Here is a 21739-nt window from a genome sequence, read left to right as displayed (position 1 = left end):
AAAAAATATATGGAAACAAATGAAAATGAAAATACAACAATCCAAACTCTTTGGGATACAGCAAAGGCAGTCTGGAGAGGAAAGTAATTGCAATCCAGGCCTATTTGGAAAAACTAGAAAAAGTGCAAATACAAAATCTAACAGTGCACCTAAAGGAACTAGAAGGAGAGCAGCAAGAGCACCCAAAACCCACCAGAAGAAAAGAAATAATAAAGATCAGGGCAGAAATAAACAATATAGAATCCAAAAGAAACAGTTGAACAGATGGATGAAACTAAGAGTTGTTCTTTTGAAAAAATAAAATTCATAACTCTCTAGCCAGGCTTATCAAAAAGAAAAGAGAGAGAACCCAAATAGACAAAATTATGAATAAAAATGGATCTATTACAACCAATCCCTCAAAAATACAAGCAATTTTCAGGAAATATTATGAAAAATTATATGCCAACAAACTGGACAACATAGAAGAAATGGACAAATTTCTAAACACATATGCACTACCAAAAATCAGAAAGAGACAGAAAACCTGAACCAGCCCATAACCAGTGAAGAAATTGAATCATTTATCAAAAATCTCCCAACCAGTAAGAGCCCTGGGCTGATGGCTTCCCAGGGGAATTCTACCAAACATTTAAAACAGAGTTAATACCCATTTTTCTCAAGCCATTTAAAAAAACAGAAATGGAAGGAAAACTTCTGGACTCATTCTACAAAGCCAGCATCAATTTGATTCCCAAGCCAGACAAAGACCCAGCAAAGAGAGAACTACAGGCCAATATCCTTGATGAATACAAATGCAAAAATACCCAACAAGATACTAGCAAATCAAATTCAACAGCATATAAGAAGAATTATCCACCATGATCAAGTGGGATTCATTCCTGGGTTACAGGGCTGGTTCAATATTCACAAATCAATGTGATACATCATGTTAACAAAAATAAAAGATAAAAAAAAATATCCTGTCAATAGATGCAGAAAAAGCATTTGACAAAATACAGCATCCTTTATTAATAAAAACCCTTGAGAAAGTCGGGATAGAAGGAAGTTAATTAAACATCATAAAAGCCATTTATAAAAAGCCCAGAGCTAATATCATTCTCAATGGGTAAAAACTGAGAGCTTTCCCCCTGAGATCAGGAACACAAGGATGTCCACTCTCATCACTGTTGTTTAACATAGTGCTGGAAGTCCTAGTATCAGCAATCAGACAACAAAAGGAAATAAAAGGCATCAGAATTGGTTGGCAAAGAAGTCAAACTTTCACTTTTCACAAATGTCATGATACTCCTCATGGAAAACCCGACAGACTCCACCAGAAGCCTTCTAGAACTGATTCATGAATTCAGCAATGTTGCAGAGTACAAAATCAATGTAGAGAAATTGGTTGCATTTTATACACCAATAATGAAGCAACAGAAAGAGAAATAAACTGATCCCATTCACAACTTCACAAAAATCCATAAAATACCTAGGAATAAACCTACATGATACAGACACATGAAATGATGCTCAGTATCACTCATCATCAGGGAAACACAAATCAAAACCACACTAAGATACCACCTCACACCAGTCAGAGTGGCTAAAATGAGCAAATCAAGAGACTATAGCTGCTGGCGAGGGTGTGGAGAGACGGGCACCCTCCTACACTGTTGGTGGCAATGTAAACGGGTGCAGCCGCTCTGGAAAACAGTGTGGAGGTTCCTCAAAAAACTATCCATAGAACTCCCTTATGACCCAGCAATAGCCCTGCTAGGGATTTACCCCAGGGATACAGAAATGCTGATGCATAGGAGCACATGTACCCCAATGTTCATAGCAGCACTGCCAACAATAACCAAAACATGGCAACAGCCTAAATATCCATCAACTGATGAGTGGATCAAGAAGATGTGGTTTATATATACAATTGGATACTACACAGCAATGAGAAAGAATGAAATCGAGCCATTCATAGCAATGTGAATGGAACTTGAGGGTGTCATCAAGGTGAAATAAGTCAGGCAGAGAAGGACAGATACCATATGTTTGCACTCTTAGGTGAACAGGAGAAATTTAAGAGAGGACCATGGGGGAGGGGAAGGGGAAAAAATAGTTGGGGAGAGGGAGGAAGGTAAACCATGAGAGACTCTTGAATACTGAGAACAAACTGAGGGCTGATAGGGGAGGGGAAGAAGGGAAAATGGGTGATGGGCATGGAGGAGGGCACTCTTGGTTTCCATGTAACACCCAGTGCTCATCCCAAACTTGACAAACTATAAAAGAAAAAAAAAAAGAACAATATCCTCTGAAATATCTAATACCACACAGCTAATTGTGTATAATTACTGTTCAAAAGCATGGTCATGAATACCTGATTAGTGTAAAGTTTTCATTTCTACTACTCACTCCACCCCCAAATTAAGTTTGACTTTAGGTTTCTATAATTCTAATATAATGTAAATTGGATTTTCTTTTGTAATATAATACAATGATTCTAAAATTTATCTGGAGGTCTGAATGGGCAAAAATTGGGCAAGCCAGTTTTTAAAAAGAATGAAAAATGAGCATAATTAAAATTTTAAATATGGTAGTACGGATCAGTATTAAGATTTTATCCAATAGTTCTACATAAATAAGTGTACCTGTATATACTACATGACTAAGGATTTTTTTCTACAGAATTACTTGGGCAAAAGATGTCCATCAACAGAATCTGAGTATATTTATGGGACACTCATACTATGAAATACTGTCCTGTAGTTGAGTATGAAGTAGTCTGAGTATACTTAAATGAAATACTATCTGATATATTAAGTAAATAAAAGCAAATTTTTAAAAGTTTGTATCATCTCTCTTTGTCACAGAATAAAATTATAAATAGAAAAATATCTGGAAGGATATATCAGAGCCTCCACATTTTCAAAATATATATTTCTCTATTGCTTATTTTTCACCAAGGACATGCTTTTTATTTTTTTTACTCTTTTTAAGATTATTATTTATTTTTGAGAGAGACACAGCATGAGTGGGGGAGGGGCAGAAAGAGGGAGACACAGAATCAGAAGCAGGCTGCCAGCTGCCAGCACAGAACCTGACGCAGAGCTCGAAATCACCAACTATGAGATCATGACCTGCGCCAAAGTCAGACTTCCATCCAGGCACCCCAAGCACATGCTTTTTAAAAAATACTTTGTAAGAATGCTTCTGAGGCAGTTGCTTAACAGATAAGGTATAGAGGCCTTCTGAAACATCAAGGGAAAAACACCAAAAAGGAAGTGGTCAATTCAGGAAAGAAGGGAAACAGGAGCTAGAGGAAAGCAGAATCCAGTGGAAATATGTTGGCAGGAATTGGTCCAGATTTATCAATCACAATATAAAGAAATCAGTTCAATGCCACTAAAGATGAGGACTGGGATTTTTTTCTTTAATTCAACTTCAACTATATGCATGTTTTTGTATGTTTTCTACAGGGAAAGCCTCTAACAGTAACACAGGAAGACCAAAAATAAATGGACGGCAACTCTCCCTGGATTATGCTACTTGAAAAAAGCTAATCCCAAAATGTTATTTACTATATGATTACACTCATATAATGCTTTTTAAATGACAAATTTTAGAAATGGAGAACAGAGGGGCACCTGGATGGCTCAGGCTCAGCTGAAGTCCAACTTCAGCTTAGGTCATGATCTCATGGTTCATGGGTTCAAGCCCTATGTTGGACTCTGCTGACAGAGCCTGGAGCCTGCTTTGGATTCTGTCTCTCCCTCTCTCTCTGCCCCTCCCCTGCTCGTGTTCTGTCTCTCAAAAATAAATAAATGTTAAAAAAAATTTTTTTAAAGAAATGGAGAACAGATCGGGGGTAGACATTGGGAGAGAGCAGGCAGGTGATGGATAGTTTAAAAAAGGCAAAAGAAGGTTTTGGCTGAAGCTCAAACTTCCAACAGGGACAAACTTGTAGAACTTAGTACACATGCACGGAGCTGGGAACTCTAAATAAGCTTGACAGATTGCATCGATGTTCATATCCCAGTTGTCATGTTACACCGTTTTGCAAAATGTTGGCCCTGGAGTAACTGGAAAAAGTGTACAGATCTGTCATTTTTTAGAACTGCATGTGAAAGACACAGGCAATACCAAATAGAAGTAAGGCTGGAGGGGATATAAGCTGTTCAACCACTCTGGATAATAACCTGTGCATATCCACTCTATGGAATATATCCAACAGCAATGCATATGTGTGTTCACCAGAAAATCATGAATAAAGGTTCATGGCAGGTAACAATGACAGAATAGACAATTCATAGTATATTGACACATAAAAGTTAACAAGTTACTGCTTTGTACAACACGAATAAATCAAACAATGCTTAAGAAGCTTAAAAACCCCAGAAAGACATATTTTATGATTCAAGTTAGATAAAGTTAAATAAAAATAAAGTTACAACTTAGAATATGGGCTACCCTTGGTAAAAGACTGTTATGTGAAAATTCAAGATGTATACTATGTTTATTTTCAAAGTAGATTGAAAGAAAAATACCATGCAACTTTAAACAAAAAGAGAATAAGATTAAAACAAATGAGATACAATTCAATACAAAGTATAGTAAATGATGCCAACAAGAATATCTTAATAGAAAATGCAAGCTTCCAAGAAGAGAGAATACCCAGATATCTAATTTGATGAAGTTATATACTGAAAGCTAGATTTGGATTTAGAATTCAAATCTTCTACAAAGAAACTCTCCTTTAATAAAGCAAGCTCCAATATCTCTTATGACTACAGACACAAAAATACTGAAAATATTAGCATACAAATCCAGCAGTAAGTGAAGAAGACCATTCAAACCCTAAAGACTCCACAAGAAAGTTCTAAGAAATCAATTCAGCAAAGCTGCAGGACACACACACACACACACACAAATATATATATACACACACACACACACATATATATACACACATACATACATATATATATGTGTATATACACACACACACACACACACACACACATATATATATATATATATATATATATATATATATATAAAACGGCCAGTAAGTACATAAGAAGGTCAACATCCTAATCATTAGAGAAATGCAATCAAAACCACAATGAGATACCACCTCATACCCATCAGGATGGCTATTATAAAACAAACCAAATACCAGAAAATAGCAAGTCCTGGCAAGGATGTAGAAAAATTGTAACCCTTGTGCACTGCTGGTGAGAATGTCAAATAGTGTAGCCACTGTGGGGATGGTTTAGTGGTTCCTCAAAAAATTAAATATAGGAATACTCTATGACCTAACAATTCCACTTCTTTGTATATACCCTAAAGAACTCAAGGCAGAGACTTGAGCAGATGTTTGTATACCCATGTTCACAGTGGCATTGTTCACAACAGTCAAAAGGGGGTAACAACCCAAATGTCCACACCGGATTATACATATATACTAAGTACAGAGTATACATACAATGAAATATTTTTCAGCTTTAAAAAGGAAAGCGTTTTTTACTTTTTTATTTATTTTTGAGAGACAGAGAGAGACAGCTCAAGCAGGGGAGGGTCAGAGAGAGAGGGAGACACAGAATCCGAAGCAGACTCCAGGCTCTGAGCTGTCAGCACAGAGCCTGACACAGGGCTTGAACCCACAAACAATGAGATTATGACCCGAGCCAAAGTCAGCCGCTTTACCAACTGAGCCACCCAAGCGACCCAAAAAGAAAAGCAATTGTGACGGATGCTACAGCATCCCTGAGTGAACCCTGAACCCTGAAGACATTATGCTAAGTAAAATAAGTCAACACAAAAGGACAATTATTACATGATTCTACTTACATGAGATATCCAGAAGAGTCAAATTCAATACCACTCAACTGCACACTCAAAAATTGTTAAAATGGTTTTATATATATGTATATCACCACAATAAAAAAAAATCAATGAATGTAATTGTGTTAAGTAAAATAAAGACTCACAAATATGTCCACATCCTAATCCTTGAACCTGTGACGGTGTGACATTAACATGGCAAAAGAAAACTAAGGTTGGAAAGGAATTGAGGTCACTAATCAGCTGATTTTAAGACAGGAAATTATTTCACATGGGTTCTTCAAAGCCAAAGAGGAAGGTAGGAATGTGGGTCAAAGGAATGCAATGTGATACAAAAAGATACTATCGCTAGGTCTGAAGATGGAAAAAGTCCCCAATCCAGGAAATGAAACAGCCCAAGGGGCCATTGTGTTAGTTTCTTATTGCCTCTACAACAAAATACTACAAATTTAGTGACTTAAAGCAACACAATTTATTATCCTACAGTTCTGCAGATCAGAAATATGCAATCAGTTTCATTGGATTAAAATCAAGGTGTTGGCAGGGTGGCATTCTCTCTGAAAGCTCCAGGGGAGAGAGAATCTGTTTCCTTGTCTTTATTTGCTTGTAGAGGCTGCCTAAATTCCTTTTTTTTTTTTTAAAGTTTTTTTTTTTTTAATGTTTTATTTATTTTTGATACGGAGAGAGACAGAGAATGAGAGGGGAAGGGGCAGAGAGAGAAGGACACAGAACCAGAAGCAGGCTCCAGGCTCTGAGCTAGCTGTCAGCACAGAGCCTGACGCGGGGCTCGAACCCACGAACATGAGATCTGACCTGAGCCAAAGTCGGAGGCTCAACCGACTGAGCCACCCAGGCGCCCCTAGAGACTGCCTAAATTCCTTAACTCATTGTCTAGTATCAGAAGATAACCTCTATTATACTATCACATCTCCTTCTCTGCCTGACTCTCCTGCTTGCCTCTTTCACTTATAAAGATCCTTGTGATTACATTGGGTCTACCCAGAATATAGGAGAAGCTTCCATCTCAAGATCCTTAATCACATCTGCAAAGCCCTTTTGGCCATGTAACATTCACAGGCTCTGGAGATCTAGGACATGGACATTCTCCCTACCACGGCTGGAAACAGCCCTCAGCTAGAGCAAATTTGTATTCAAGGTACTGAATTCTACGAATAACCTAAATGAACAAGAAATAGATTCTTTCCTAGAGCCTCCAGCAAGGAACAGAACGAACCTGCCTGTACCTTGACATTAGCCTGTGAGAATGTACTAGACCTCCGACCTACAGAAATGTTGTTCTAAGCCACTAATTTTGTGATGATTTGTTATGGCAGCAACAGGAAACAAATGCAGTAATCAATCATATACAGGATAAAGGAGAAAAACCTTCTTATTTCAGTGGATAAGCATTTTAAATATTCTCAGCAATTAGAGATAGAAGAAAACTTCTCTAACTTGATAGAAGGAAGCTTACATCATACTTAATGGAAAGAAAAATTGAATGCTCCCCCCCCCCCCTCACATACACAAAGAGCAGATTAAGGTATGACTACTCTTACCCTCTTTTCAACATTACACTGCAAATCCTGGCCAGTGTAACAAGAAACAGGAAAAGGCGTGGGGGCAGGGGGAGACCTACGAATTGGAAATACAAATCCATACTTGCAGATGACATGATAATGTATGAAGAAAATCTATGAAAGAGCTACTATTACTAATAAACCAAGCAAGGTCACAGAATACAAATTTGCAAAATCAATTGTGAAATATCAAGCAATGAAGAATTGGGAATTGAAATTTTTTAAAAACTCCTTTTTTTTTTTTTAAAGTTTATATATCTTTGATAGAGAGAGAGAGAGGGTGTGCATGTGTGCATGCATGAGAGAGGAGCAGAGAGAGAGGGAAAGAGAATCCCAAGCAGGCTCCTGTCAGCACAGAGCCCAACATGGGCTACCCTTATGAACTGTTAGATAGATCATGACCTGAGCCAAAATCAAGAGTCAGGTTTAACTGACTAGCAACCAAGGCCCCCCCCAAACTAGTATTTATAGTGTTATAAAAATAGTAAATACCTAAGGACAGTATTAGCAAAGTATGTGTATGACCTATAAACTGAAATATAAAGAAGACCTAAATAAATGGAGACTTGTGTGATAGTCATGAGTTGGAGATGTTGATTCAGAATTGCTCTGTAGATTAAATACCATTCTTATCAAAATCCTGGCAAGCTTTTACACTAAAAACTACAAAACATTGTGGAAAGAAATTAAAAAAGACAAATAAATGGAAGGGCATCCTGTATTCACGGACTGGAAGAGTTAATGTTGTTAAAATTCCATACTACCGAAAGTCATCTATAGCTGCAACACAACCTCCATCAAAATCTCAATGGCACTTTTTACAGAAATAGAAAAATCCATATTAAATTTCACATGGAATCCCAAAGGACTCTAAAGAGCTAAAACAATCCTAGGAGAGAAGAAAGCCAGAGGCTTGACACTTCTGATATCAAAACATATTACAAAGTTATAGTAATCAAAATATTATGGTGCTGGCACAAAGACAAACATACAGACCAATGGAATGAAAGAACCAAGAAATAAACCCTCATATATGTGGTCAAATGATCTTCAACAAGGGTGCCAAGACCATACAATGGGACAAGACCACACACTTTTCAAATGTCCACTGAATATTCTAACAAAAGCTGTCAAAATTGTTCTTTTTCATTTTCATAAAGTATTATCGGTTATTTCTGCTTTGGAGCCCACATACCATAAAAATAACCCTAAGTAATGGGTAGTAATAACAACAACAAAAAAAGAAGTACCAAGATATCAGTAGAATGCTATTTACAAAATTAAGATTTCTACTATTTGGTGCTTGTATGTGTTTGCAAGAGTCAAAATGCAGCATAGAGCCACAATGGAATACAGTTATTTAGGCTAAGTCAATAATTAGAAGTCTATAAAGTTCTACACAAAAATTAAAAAAAAACCCCAACATAATATGGAATCACTGATTACAACTAAAGTATGTATGCCTGTGTCTATTGACAAAGGTTAGAAATTAATGTGGAATGATACAACTTCAGAATCTTTAAATCTTGTTGCTTTAAGGTTGTTTAAATTCATGACAGACAAAATAAACCTAAGAGATCTCAACAGCCTCTCTCAAAAACAATATTTTAACTTGCATTCTTGTAAGTTATGTGTATTAGCAAATACACATTTCATAAGTCTAAGTAAAGCTTATAAAACTTATTCGTTTTGTCCTAGGCTACTCTATCCAGTTTTATTAAGAAATATACAAAGTTCAGGGTGCCTGGGTGGTTCAGTCAGTTGAGCATCTAACTCCTGATTTTGTCTCAAGTCATGGTCTCACCATTTGTGAGTCTGTGCTGTTAGCACAGAGCCTGCTTGTGATTCTCTCTCTCCCTCTCTCTCTCTTCCCCTTCCCAACTGGTTCATGCATGCTCTCTCAAATAAACAAACATTTAAAATCAAAAGAAACATATAATGTTCAATGGCTTACTTCAGATGAAATGACTTTAAAAAATTACTTAGGAGCTATAAACAGATGTAAGAAAATTTCCACATTTAAACAAACTTCTGTAAACTACCTACATTATTTATTCATTTAGCACACAATATGCCCTTAAACTTACAAAGGCATCACACATACCTGTTGCAATGACAGGATCTTTCATTACCTCCCTAGTTATTGGACACAGAAATTCATCAGGAATTCCAGAAGAAAGGGTCTTCACCTCTGTCCTGAGCTCTTCTATTTTCCTCAGCACTTTACTCCGCAGCCCTAGAGATTCTGAAAAGAAATCACTGTGTTAGGGGGGGAACCTCTGGTAACCTTTATGCAAGTCTTTAGCAAACAGAGACTTTATCTATTACAACCTCAAATCTTCACACATACTGTTTGACCACATGGAATTTTTTTTTAATAAATTCTTTAACCAATATTTGTAGCACAGAATACCGTGTGGTTAAAATAAATCAGCAACTATCCAGAGAAATTTGTTTTCTAAAAAAATAGTTTTCTATTATTTCCCCAAGTATTAGAACATTCATTATGTTAATGGTTGATTGCTAGTTATCCATACATTCTGTGAAGATAGCAGCCTTATTTTTGTTATAATGTGATAGTAGGTCCATAGTCTCTCCAGATATATACTTCTTGATGATTTGATTTGCAAAGTAGATTTAGTATTATCTGTGTGATGGGGGCCATATATTTTTCTTTAAATTACTAAACAAATTTGACATATTAAGAGTGATCAGCCTTTGTCTTCACAGCATGGTAACTTGCAGTAAGTTCTATAGAAAAAATAAAAACTGTTTATCTATTTCATCTTTATATAACACTTGCCTTACATCACAGCTCTTTTACATTGTTCCTAATGGTTAACTCCTAACAGTGTTCTGTGTTCGAAGTCTTTATCTAAACTAAATACATGCCACCAATGTTATGTGCAAGGAAAAATAAATAAAAATAAGTAAATTAGCAACTAATAGTGAGTTTATTCTAAGTAAGCTTAGATTCTGAAAGTTTGAGAATTTCAGACTGCTAAATACTAAAATACCATACAGCCTCAGAGAAGGCTTGTTATTACTGGCTATGTATTTAAGCAAAAAAAATTCTTAATTTTAAATATGTTCAGTTTAATAATGTAAAAATTTCATCTTATATTTGAAACATTTTTGAAATTGGATATATTTGCTGATCTCATATGAAACAGAATCATAAAGCTCATCTCTCTGTCCCAGGCTATCCACACAAGTTACATTCATTTGTATTTTTTACTTTTTCAAGTTTTAAAAATTACCTTCATTTTAATTACTGGAGTTGAATACAATTAGTTTTAGGAGGTTTAGTGTTATTAGCTGTTTACCTTTTTAGAACTGACATTTCTACTTTAGATGAAGCCTTGAGGGTCGGGTGGGTAGAAGAAAAGAATTTCACAACACCTCACAGTTTTCATGAAAAGCCAAATCAGCTTTTAATTTTGTTGGTGGGTAATTCTTCATAGTGTTTACACACATCTTATGACGACTTTTGTCTCAGCAATCTTTTCAAGGATGTTTGCAGAGGTTCGCGTCCCTCCTAGTCAGAGGGCAGATTTTTTTTCTGTGACAAGTACGAAGATAAAATGACTCCTGGGCTAGGTTTGCTAGCAATCCCCTCGAATCGATGAAGGAGATTCATGAGCTCAGGGTACCTCCGCTATGTCTTGCCCTCCCAAGACTCAGGGGGAAAGAAAAACAGTGAAGCTCATGCTGCTTGCTGTGCCTTGAGGAATACACTGTTTAAATCTATTTGGATTTGTTGACCATCATCTATGAAAGTCTGGCAAGCAACCTAGCAGCTGCCTGCCTCTTAGGGACTACTGCACTGCTTGCCTAGGAATTCTTTCCTATGGGATTCACTGAAACCAGATTGAGGAGTGTTTTAACAGTTCTTTAATGTTTTACAATTAGAAGTCATCTCATTTAAAGGGATAATTAAACAACATATAAGAAAAAAGATATAGAAGCATTTAATATTATGAAAAATATATTTCCCTGTCAAAAAATGTGTGCTAATATTTAGAATGCTTATGATTTTTATAATAGAGAACACACAAAACCTATTTCAAAATGCCTCCAGATAAGGAAAAGTTAAATGGAGTGTTATCCTTGTCCAATTTTAATGTCATTTAAAAATGGAATCAGATCACTATGCCCTCAGGGAAGCAATTACTAAGTGATATCCCCAGAGCTTAGCCAGAAACAAATTTTATCTCCTTTTGTGATTGGGGGTTGGGAGGGGGTGTATTAAATTTAATTGCTCAGGAAGATAAGACCCTTACCTGCTGATGGCTAGTAAACCCTCAGTATAGGCAACAGGCAATGTCTGGATATATTTACTGTGACTCTGAAAAGGCATGTGGTTCTTAATAAGATGTCAAGTTAAATAGGCCACCAATTCCTGTAGTCTCTTCCCCAAACTTTCTCCAACCCTGAAAATGCTACATAACTGAAAGTTAATGGAGTCTACACACAAATAACCATCATAGATATAAAACAAAACTCTGAGAAGCCCTGAAGAAAACAGGTTCCAGAGCGAGGAATGGAAGATGACCACTTACAGCAGAGATCTGTGTACACAGATGGAAAAGAGACCTTTCCACCTGGACTGTTCTCTCTACCAGCTGTGTCCTCTATGGATCACTGCTGAAGCAGCAAGGCCAGCAATGGCTGGAGGCACTGTAACAAGACAGCGCTGTCACCAGAACTAACAAACACAGCTCATCAGGCTGGTCACTGCATCACCTCTCCACGGCCCAGAGAGAACATCAAAACCAGAAGCTAGTTTCTCAGGAAAGCACAGAACAAAAAAACCATAATTTTCTTTTAAACAAATAAACTTTACTTAAAAAAAAAAACCTTCTGACTAGAATGGTCAAGGGAAAACAAAGACATACAAATGACAGGAAAGAAAAGGTAAACATGATGATGGATACAAGTAGGGATTTTTTCCAAAAAGATTTCGAGAAGTTGGTGGTGGTAGAAGCACTATAGTTTAACTTCTCTGAATCTCCACATAAAAGCAAAACGAAATAGCAAAATCAAATCCCATAGATAATATTTGCAACAGAACAAAGTAGTACGGTGTCCTCACAAACCCCACAATGTAAGTGGGAGAGGAAAAACCACCAACCCCCGCAGACCCGGGGTTGACATCTGTGTGGAAGGAAGCACCAGCACACTTGACCAGCCTGAGGAAAGGAGCCCCCCCCACCCCAGGTGCCCACAAGTTCTCACTGGAAACTTGGTGGGCCAATTTAAGGGCAGTGGCTGAACTGCCGCCCCCAGCAGCAGGTGTGTGCACAGGCCCACAGTAACTAGACCTGAAGGGCTGTTACACTTTAATCGTGTATAACAACAAAATAGTGAATGTTCTAGTAGTTGCGCTTCAGCAACAAGTGAAAATCTACATAAGGAAATATTACTAGGAATTGAAGCAAGACACTCAATCTGAGGATGTTCAGTTGCTGCATAATGTTTGAAAAAGCATCTGACTGAACAATTTGATATTATAATTTTAAGCTAGAAAATGATAAAAATTTCTCATGTGCTTTATGGTTTCTTGGAAAGGCAAGAGCAAAAGGTAGAGGAAACATTTTGAAGAAACTTCATTCCCAACTAGGGAATGTCAGTATAAGGACTAACTATGATATAGAATAGATCTTTGGCATTTGTCATTCCAAGTTTCCACCACAATATCATCTACACTCCTGGACAGGTAGCAATTTAAAATTTCTAAGGCCCAGACATAAACTGGTGAGAGTCACATGGCTAGATTAAGATGTGATACTAGGCACGCAGTCAAAGACAGACTCTTGCTCTTCACCCTTCATATTTAGTGACTCTTGAATAAGATATTAAATATCATAGTGGAGTTCAGAAATTCATGTATTCACAAATGTCTGAAGACATCTCTTTCTCAATGTCAAGGATCTCTTGTACCTGTAATCTGTCTGGACATTTCTTATGCAAAAGTGAGACTAAATATAAAGAGTTATCTTCTAGCTACAACTGGTTAGCTGTACCCTTAACACGATCCTAGAAAAGGATGGTCAGCCTAGATTAAAGCATCCGACTCCAGCAGATATTCAAGTCTGCAGAAATTTCCTTTACTATATATTTATAAAAGGCTCACTAAAAAATTTCATAGACTGCTTGATTCCTTAGAAGTGACTTTTTAAGTGTCAAACATAATAGATACACATACTTTGGTCTCTAACACCCCAATGTGCATTACTGTAAATTCCTCCATATGATGAATAAACAAATTTCTATTTATTCACATTGACTTAGGAACTGTTTTAACAATTGTATCACAAGTCAAAAGCAAGTAAGAGTTATGCATCGAAAGAGTAAAATTCATTACCATATACTCATCAGTTTGCCTCTGAGCACATTTTTTCTCTAGACTCCATTTCAATTCTCTATTATGCCAATATACTGTCTTGAGGAAGAATCTGCTTTTCTTACAATTCAGGACTAAAAGAAATTCACTGTAGCTTAAAGTAGTACTTGTAGAAGATTAAAGTTAACCTCTTGATCCTTTATAATCTATAAAAACTTTCAAATACTGTAGAATTATGCGAAACAATAAATGCCCTAGTCCATTTACTAATTTATTGTTTAATTTGCTAACTTTCCAAATCTTAAACACAAACACAGAATAGATTCTTTATTTAATAGAAAATGTTAACATTTTGTCTCCATTCATAATAATAGTTTTCCTAATTCCACAATTAGACCACTACAGAAGTTAAATTATATTTCAATTTTGGCTTGGCCCTGATAGTTCTGAAACTTATTTCACTGAAGTTTAAAATGACTGTAACTACTAATCCTGGGAATCATCCTTCAAAAACTATTTCAAATTTTTAATTAAGTCCTGTAAGGATTTCTTATTCTTTATCTATCAGAAGAGAATTCTATTCCTATTATTTTTACTATGCTTCTGTTTTCAAACATCCTTTGTTGAAATTTGAAATTACTGTTTTATAGTGTCAAGTGCTTCTGTGTGCTAAGGTACTGTTAAGATATATTATGAGAGAGTACTAAGAAATCAACTAATGAAAATGTGAAATTTAGCAGAACTTAAAATCAACAAACAACAACAACCCTATACTCTATTACCAACTTTCAGGAGGAAAGAATAAATTATAAAGGCAATAAGTTATTAGAGATACAAAAGCAGCTTTCACAGTATAGCCAAGCACAAGACCATCTGACCTTAAGTATTTTCACAAATCATCATGTTTTAAGAAGTTTCTTAAAAGGCCACAAGATTCCAAGTGATCTGAAGACATTCACATGCTATATTTACCACATAAGGTCAGTATAACATTATACTTTAAAACGGTTTTAGTATTTTTTTTGTTGTTATTTGACTCTTCATTAACAATAAATCTCACTATGGATATCCTATTTCCTATGCTTTCTCATTAAGATTTTATTATAGCATGTTAATTGTAGTGTCTGGTTATTAGTTTTATTAGAGCATGATGTTAAGACTTCAAACTATTTCTGATAAGGATGTAGTATCCAGAATATATAAACAACTCTTACAACTCAACTTAAAGACAAATAGACCAATTTAAATAATATTATTCTTCATATTTTTAATTTCTCAGATATTTCTCTGGAGAAGATACATAAATGGCCAATAAGCACTTGAAAAGATGCTCCAAGTCATTAGGTAAATACAAATCCAAACCACAATCTTATACTACTTCACATGTACAAGGGTGGCTATAATCAAGACGACAGGTAATAATAAGTACTGAGAAAGAGGTGAAAAAACTGGAAACCTCGCACACTGAAGGTCTTACACAAATAAAACACGGACGAACCTTGAGAGCATTGTGTTACAGAGAAGCCGTCAGATGCAAAGGACACCTACTGTATGGTTCCACTTACAAGAATTATCCAAAACAGACAAATCCATAAAGACACAAAGTAGATTAGTGGTTGCCAGAGGCTAGGGAGAGAGAATGGGGCTCTTTTGAGGGGATAAAGGTGTTTTGAAATTAGACAGTATTGTTGATGGTTATAAAACTCTATGAATCTACCAAAGGCCACTGAATTATACACTTGAGGAGAGATGACTTGCATAATGAAAATGACAAAGCAATGTTAAAAGAAATTAAGGAGACCTGAATGAACTGAAAAATGTCCTGTACTTATGGACTGGAAAACTTACTATTGTTAAGATGGTAATAATCCCCAAATTAATTCACAGATTCAATATAATCCCTATCAAAACTGACTGGTTTTTTAAAAAAATGTTTATTTTTGAGAGAGCACAAGTGGGGAAGGGGCACAGAGGGAGACCAAATCCGAAGCAAGCTCTGCACTGTCAGCTCAGAGCCTGATGCGGGGCTCACATTCACAAACTATGAGATCATTACCTGAGCTGAAATTAAGAGTTGACTACTTGGGGCGTGTGGGTGGCTCAGTTAGTTGACCGTCTGACTTCAGCTCAGGTCATGAGATCAAGGTTCATGAGTTTGAGCCCCACATCAGGCTCTGTGCTGACAGATGGGAGCTGCTTAGAGCCTGCTTTGGATTCTGTGTCTCCCTCTCTCTCTGCTCCTCCCCAGCTTGTGCATACTCGCTCACGCACGCTCTCTCGCTCAAAAATAAAATAAACATTGAAAAAAAAAGAGTTGGATGCTTAACTGACTGAGCCACCCATGCACCCCAAAATAGGTGGCTTGTTAAAGACTGAACTTCTGATGAGCACCAGGTGCTGTATGGAAGAGTGGAATCACTATATTATACACCTGAAACTAATATTATACTGTATGCTAACAAGAATTTAAGTTAAAACTTAAGAATAATAAATCAGATTTTTTAACAGAAATTGACAAGTTGATTCTAAAATTCATATGGAAATGCAAGTGACCCAGAGTAGCAAAACCAATCTTAAAGGAACAAAACAAAAAGATGGAGGACCCATACTTTTCAATTTCAAAACCCACTACACAGCTACAGTAATTAAGACAGTGTTAGCATAAAGATAGATACATATATCAGTGATAGGATTGAGAGTCCAGAAGTAAATCCTCACTTTTGTAGTCAACTGGTTTTTAACAAGGGTGCGAAGACAATCCCAAAAAGCAGTAATAGTCTTCAACAAACCGTGCTGGGGCAGCAACAGGATATCCACATCTTGAAATCGTGAAGCTGGACCCCTACACTCCCACCGTATACAAAAATTAAGTCAAGACTGACCACACACCTAAATGTAGGAGCCAGAAGTATAAAATTCAAAGAAAAATAGGCTTAAGTCTTTGAGACTTAGAGTTAGGCAATGGCTGGGGCACTTGGGTGGCTCAGCCAGTGAAGGGTCCGACTCCGGCTCTGGTCATGATCTCACGGCTTGTGGGCTGGAGCCCCACATAGGGCTCTGTGCTGACAGTTGAGAGCCTAGAGCCTGCTTCCGATTTTGTATCCCCCTCTCGCTCTGTCTCTCCCTGACTCGTGCTCTTGCTCGCTCTCTCTCTCAAGAATAAAACATTAAAAAAAAAAAAAAAGAATTAGGCAACAGTCTATTAGGTACAACACCTATAGCATAAGCAATAGGAAAAAAGATAAATTGGACTTCATCAAAACTTTAAAATTTCTATGCTTTAAGGGACACTATCAAGTATAAGCCTAACCTACAGAAAGGGAGAACATATTTCCAAATAATACATAAGAGCCTCATATCCAAATTTAGATAAAAAACAACAAAAAGATAAGTAACTCAGTTTTTAAAATAGCCAAAGGATCTTACTAGACATTTCCACAAAGATGATCTACAAATGGCTAACAAGCACATGGAAAGATATTCAAAATCACTGGTAAGCAGGAAACGTATACTGAAGCCATAATGAGAAACCACTAGGATGGCTGTAATTACGAAAACAAGTGTTGATGAGGATGTGGAGAAATCGAAATTCATGGGGCACCTGGGTGGCTCAGGTGGTTAAGTGTCTGATTTCGGCTCAGGTCATGATCCTGCAGTTCACAAATTCAATCCCTGCACTGGGCTCTGTGCTGACAGGCAGAGCCTGGAGCCTGCCTCAGATTCTGTGTTTCCCTCTCTCTCTCTCTGCCCTTCCCCCGCTGGCACCCTGTCTGTCTGTCTCTCTCTCTCTCAAAAATATACAGCCATTAAAGGAAAAAAAAAACTGAAATTCTCATATATAGCTGGTGAGAACATAAAATAGCACAGCTGCTTTGGAAATAGTCTGGCAGTTCCTCAAATGTAAGCACAGAGTTACTATCACCAGTTCCACTCTCGATTATACACCCACGAAAACTGCAGATTAGCACACAAAAGCATGTACACAAATGTTCAGAGCAGCATTATTCACAATAGCCAAAAATGGAAACAATCTAAATTCAATCAACTGATAAATGGATAGCATAAAGTTATAAATTGATACCATGAAATATTCATAAGAAGAAATGAAGTACTAATATATGCTATAGCATGAATGAATTCTGACGACATGCTAAGCCAGAAAAGGTGACATATTGTATGATTCCTTTTCTATGAAATGTCAAGAAGAGGCAAATCCTTAGAGACAAAATGCAGATTAGTAGTTGCCAGGAACTAGAGAGACAGCGAAAGAGGAGCGACCGGCTCATGGGCATGGGGTTTCTTTTTGAAGGGATGAAAATGTGGAATTAGTCAGTGGTGATGGCTGTACAACTCTGTGGATATGCTAAAAATCACTGCATTGTGCACTTATCAAAGAGTGAGTTTTATCATGTGAAGAGCATCTCAATTTCTAAAATATATACATTTTGAAAATTAGTTACATGGTGGCTTTAGTTACTTAAAGACATACCACATAACATTTCTTTTCCATAATCTACATAATCCTTATTTACGAAGAAATATACCAGCATAATAACTGTGCCAGGATAGTAAGAGCAAAGCATTAATACGACTAAAACCAATTTCAGAGTAAATTACTAAAAGTCGCTTTTAAGAATGCCCATCTTCCACTCATCTTACCAATTTTCAAATCATCAGCCAGACTTTCTTTGGTGAGATTCAACAGTTCTCTTCCATCAATGTTATTCATTTTGAAAATACCAACAAGGTCATTTAAACCTTGTTCACAAAGCCACACTGAGACATCATCCTCTGACCACTCTTCAGGAAATTGCTTTGCCTCATCTTCTGTGCTCCTTGCTTAAAAAACAAACCCACAAACAAAAAGGCTGGTAAAATAACAATGAAGGAAAGTATTGCCTTTATGAATAGTCTCACTGACAATTAAAATATAAAATTTCCTTAAATCTGTTTTACTATTTTAACATCCTCTTAAGAATTTTCAAAAAAAAATCAGCATGTATAGTTACAATAATATTTAAAACTGTATTAAATACTACTTTTTTGGAACTTTTCAGTCTAGAAAAACAATTTTTTTAATTATATAAAAATCATATCAGCAAAAGTACTCTATTTGTTCTACCATCTGCATATCAGCACCACTATTTGGTTAATTCTGATAGTGATAAAAGTCAAACTCCTAAATTTTGTGTCAATATTGCTTCATGAGGCCAAAAATAAAATGAACCAAATAAAACTTTGCTTTCTATTTTGTTCTCAAACTATATTTATCTAAAAAAAACAGTAGGCAGTACAAATAATAGTTTAGAAAACTATGGGAGGTATGATATCCATGAATGTGCTCCCAAAAGGATTTACCACCAGCTTTAACATATATAAACTACTTGAAACACAGGCTTCTCTAAAATTATATTTAAATTATATTAAATTTGGGTATAGGGGCACCTGGGTGGCTCAGTTGGTTGAGCATCCAACTTCGGCTCAGGTCATGATCTCAAGCATCGGGCTCTGTGCTGACAGCTCAGAGCCTGGAGCCTGCTTCAGATTCTGTGTCTCCTGGTCTCTCTGCCCCTCCCCTGCTCACACTGTGTCTCTCTCTCAAAAGTAAATAAAAACATCAAAAAATTTAAATTTGGATATATACTTCATATTGAGAAAAAGCAAAGTGAATAATTTGTTTAAAATTACATGACTTAAATTTTTTTAATGTTTATTTTATTTTTGAGAGCAAAAGACAGAGCATGAGCAGGGGAGGGGCAGAGAGCGAGGAGACATAGACTCTGAAGCAGGCTCCATGCTCCGAGCTGTCACCACAAAGCCGAACCTGGGCCTTGAACTCATGAACTATGAGATCATTACCTACACCGAAGTTAAATGCTTAACCAACTGAGCCACCAGGTGCCCCCTCAAAATCATGGGATTTTTAATTTAATGGTGAATGGGATTGAACTGGGTTAAATATGATGCCCTTACTAACCTTGGCAAGGTGTTTCCAGATCAAACTGCCAGATGTTCACTGTTTTGTCCATTGAGCCAGTAGCAAGTAAAAGGATATTGGGTGCAAAGGCACAGGTTGTGACATACCTAATTAATAAAAACAACTATTATGTATCATCAGATTCATTTTTTTCATTATATTAATACAAAATGAGGTTAAGTTCAGACCTGGTATGCTGAGTCAATGTGTGAAGTATATTCTCAGTATTCTGAAAAACAATAAAAACAGCTTTATATTTACTCAGGCAGGAGTAAAGTAACTGATAAAGGCTCATTTGACATAAATAGTTTATATGCTATAAGTATTTTATTTTAATTAGTTACTAATGTAAGTTGAAACTTTACCCAATGAAAAGAGAACAGCTTTAATTTTATCAGGTACTTACTTCACTCTCAGTAATTAGCACTGTTGTCTGCTGACCACCTTCCTAGAAATTTTTAGTATAAAAAATTCTGGGCTTCTGCTGATTCATTTGAATTTACTAACCGTAACCTTAACATCTATTACATGAAATGACCTGTATTTTTGCTATGGCATTTGATTTGTAAACCCATTGCAAGTGAAGAGAAATTAGTCACTTAGATTTTGAGTACACTTAGCTGGCCATCTAGCATCTAGATGTATTTATTAATTTTTTAAAAGTGTACTATAATTAACACTGTTATATGAGTTTCAAGTGTACAATTATCTATATTTAACTGAAATTCATATGCATACTTTATGTAGAAAGTTCAGTGTTAATAGCTATTCTTGTGAATGTAAAATCCTAAGAAAATTTGTTGAGAAACATTCAGGATCTACTTCACCTAGTTTGTATTCTTTCCCATCTCCTGCCAGAGCTCTCAGCAATTTGAACTCCCATGTAGAGGACTAGTTTAGATTCCTTGCTTGACCCACTACATTTTGATGATTTACATCTGTTTCATTTGCTAGCACAGCTGAAGCCTGAATTCGATCATTATACGGCTCCATTCAACACAGATTTCTCTTGAAGAATATTTTCATCAGCCACATCTTCACTATATGTAAAATGTTCATTTTTCTTCATACTCATGCAACTTGGTCTTTATTCACATGACTCTACCAAGAACTGCCATTTTCCCAACTCTATTAAAACCTCCTCTTCCTTCTATCAGTCTCTAAACCCAGCCAGAACTCTACCAGTGGTGGACCACTTTCAGCACAACCATCAACAACCCGGGGGTAAACATTCATTCTTTGCTGTTATGGAAACCTGGTATAAAAGTTTGAGAATAATCAATTTGAAGTGATTTTTTTTTGATACTGGTGCTCTTTAAATCTGTATGTTCTTTGATCAGATTAATCAGATTATTGTAGACATCTATCCATCTTAAAATTATACTGAAATATTTAAGGGCCTGTTCCAGAATCAGTAGCTTGCATAGAACTATCTTAGCACTTTTGAAAGTGTATATTCTTAGACAGCCTAAAAAGAAAAAAAAATATATGTTTTATCTCTCTTGCCTAACTTAACATGAAGTTCAGTAGTCTAATAAACATAATTTACATATATCACATATGCAAGATTTTGAAATACTTACAGTATCATACACTATGACAGATTTATCCACTGATCTTTAAAAGAAAAAGAAAATTATGGGTGAGAAGTTGTATAAAAACAAAGTAGTGCTTATTAATATTTTTTAATCATTTAAATAACTTTTTTAGAGAAAACTGAGATACTGATATACAAATATTTAGAATGCCGGCTTTCTGTTCACATGTATGAACTTTTATTTAAAAAACTATATTCATATATAAAAATTTTCAGAAAATTATAAACTTTATTACATACTTGCATATGCTATTTATACCATGTAGGCATAAACAGAGTAAGCATTTATGATGTATAAATAAGACACAATCCCATATCAAGTTAATAACTCAAAGGGAGAAACCACTACAAGGGAAAGCTTTTATTTATAGCTGACACCCAAACAATGAAGGGGTTAGGGGCATTCTCTTCTTCCC

At 36.1% G+C, this 21739-nt stretch overlaps 1 protein-coding gene across 4 annotated transcripts in view; it reads right to left on the bottom strand.

Moving 5' to 3' along the window:
* Positions 1-21739, bottom strand: part of WDSUB1 (WD repeat, sterile alpha motif and U-box domain containing 1) — a 53357-nt gene that overhangs the window by 10059 nt on the left and 21559 nt on the right. For all 4 annotated transcript variants that reach the window (XM_029934523.1, XM_029934521.1, XM_029934522.1 and 1 more), the window contains 5 exons: positions 21310-21343; positions 19915-19955; positions 19727-19833; positions 18409-18588; positions 9508-9648 (listed from right to left, as the gene is read on the bottom strand). In XM_029934523.1, the coding sequence (XP_029790383.1) occupies positions 9508-9648; positions 18409-18588; positions 19727-19833; positions 19915-19955; positions 21310-21343 (503 nt within the window). The remainder of the gene's footprint in view (positions 1-9507; positions 9649-18408; positions 18589-19726; positions 19834-19914; positions 19956-21309; positions 21344-21739) is intronic.

This window comes from Suricata suricatta, chromosome 3 (genome assembly GCF_006229205.1).
Source record: "Suricata suricatta isolate VVHF042 chromosome 3, meerkat_22Aug2017_6uvM2_HiC, whole genome shotgun sequence".
NCBI classification, from domain to species: Eukaryota; Metazoa; Chordata; class Mammalia; order Carnivora; family Herpestidae; genus Suricata; species Suricata suricatta.
Note: the sequence above shows the minus strand (reverse complement) of the source record. Positions and strands in the feature narration are given on the sequence as shown.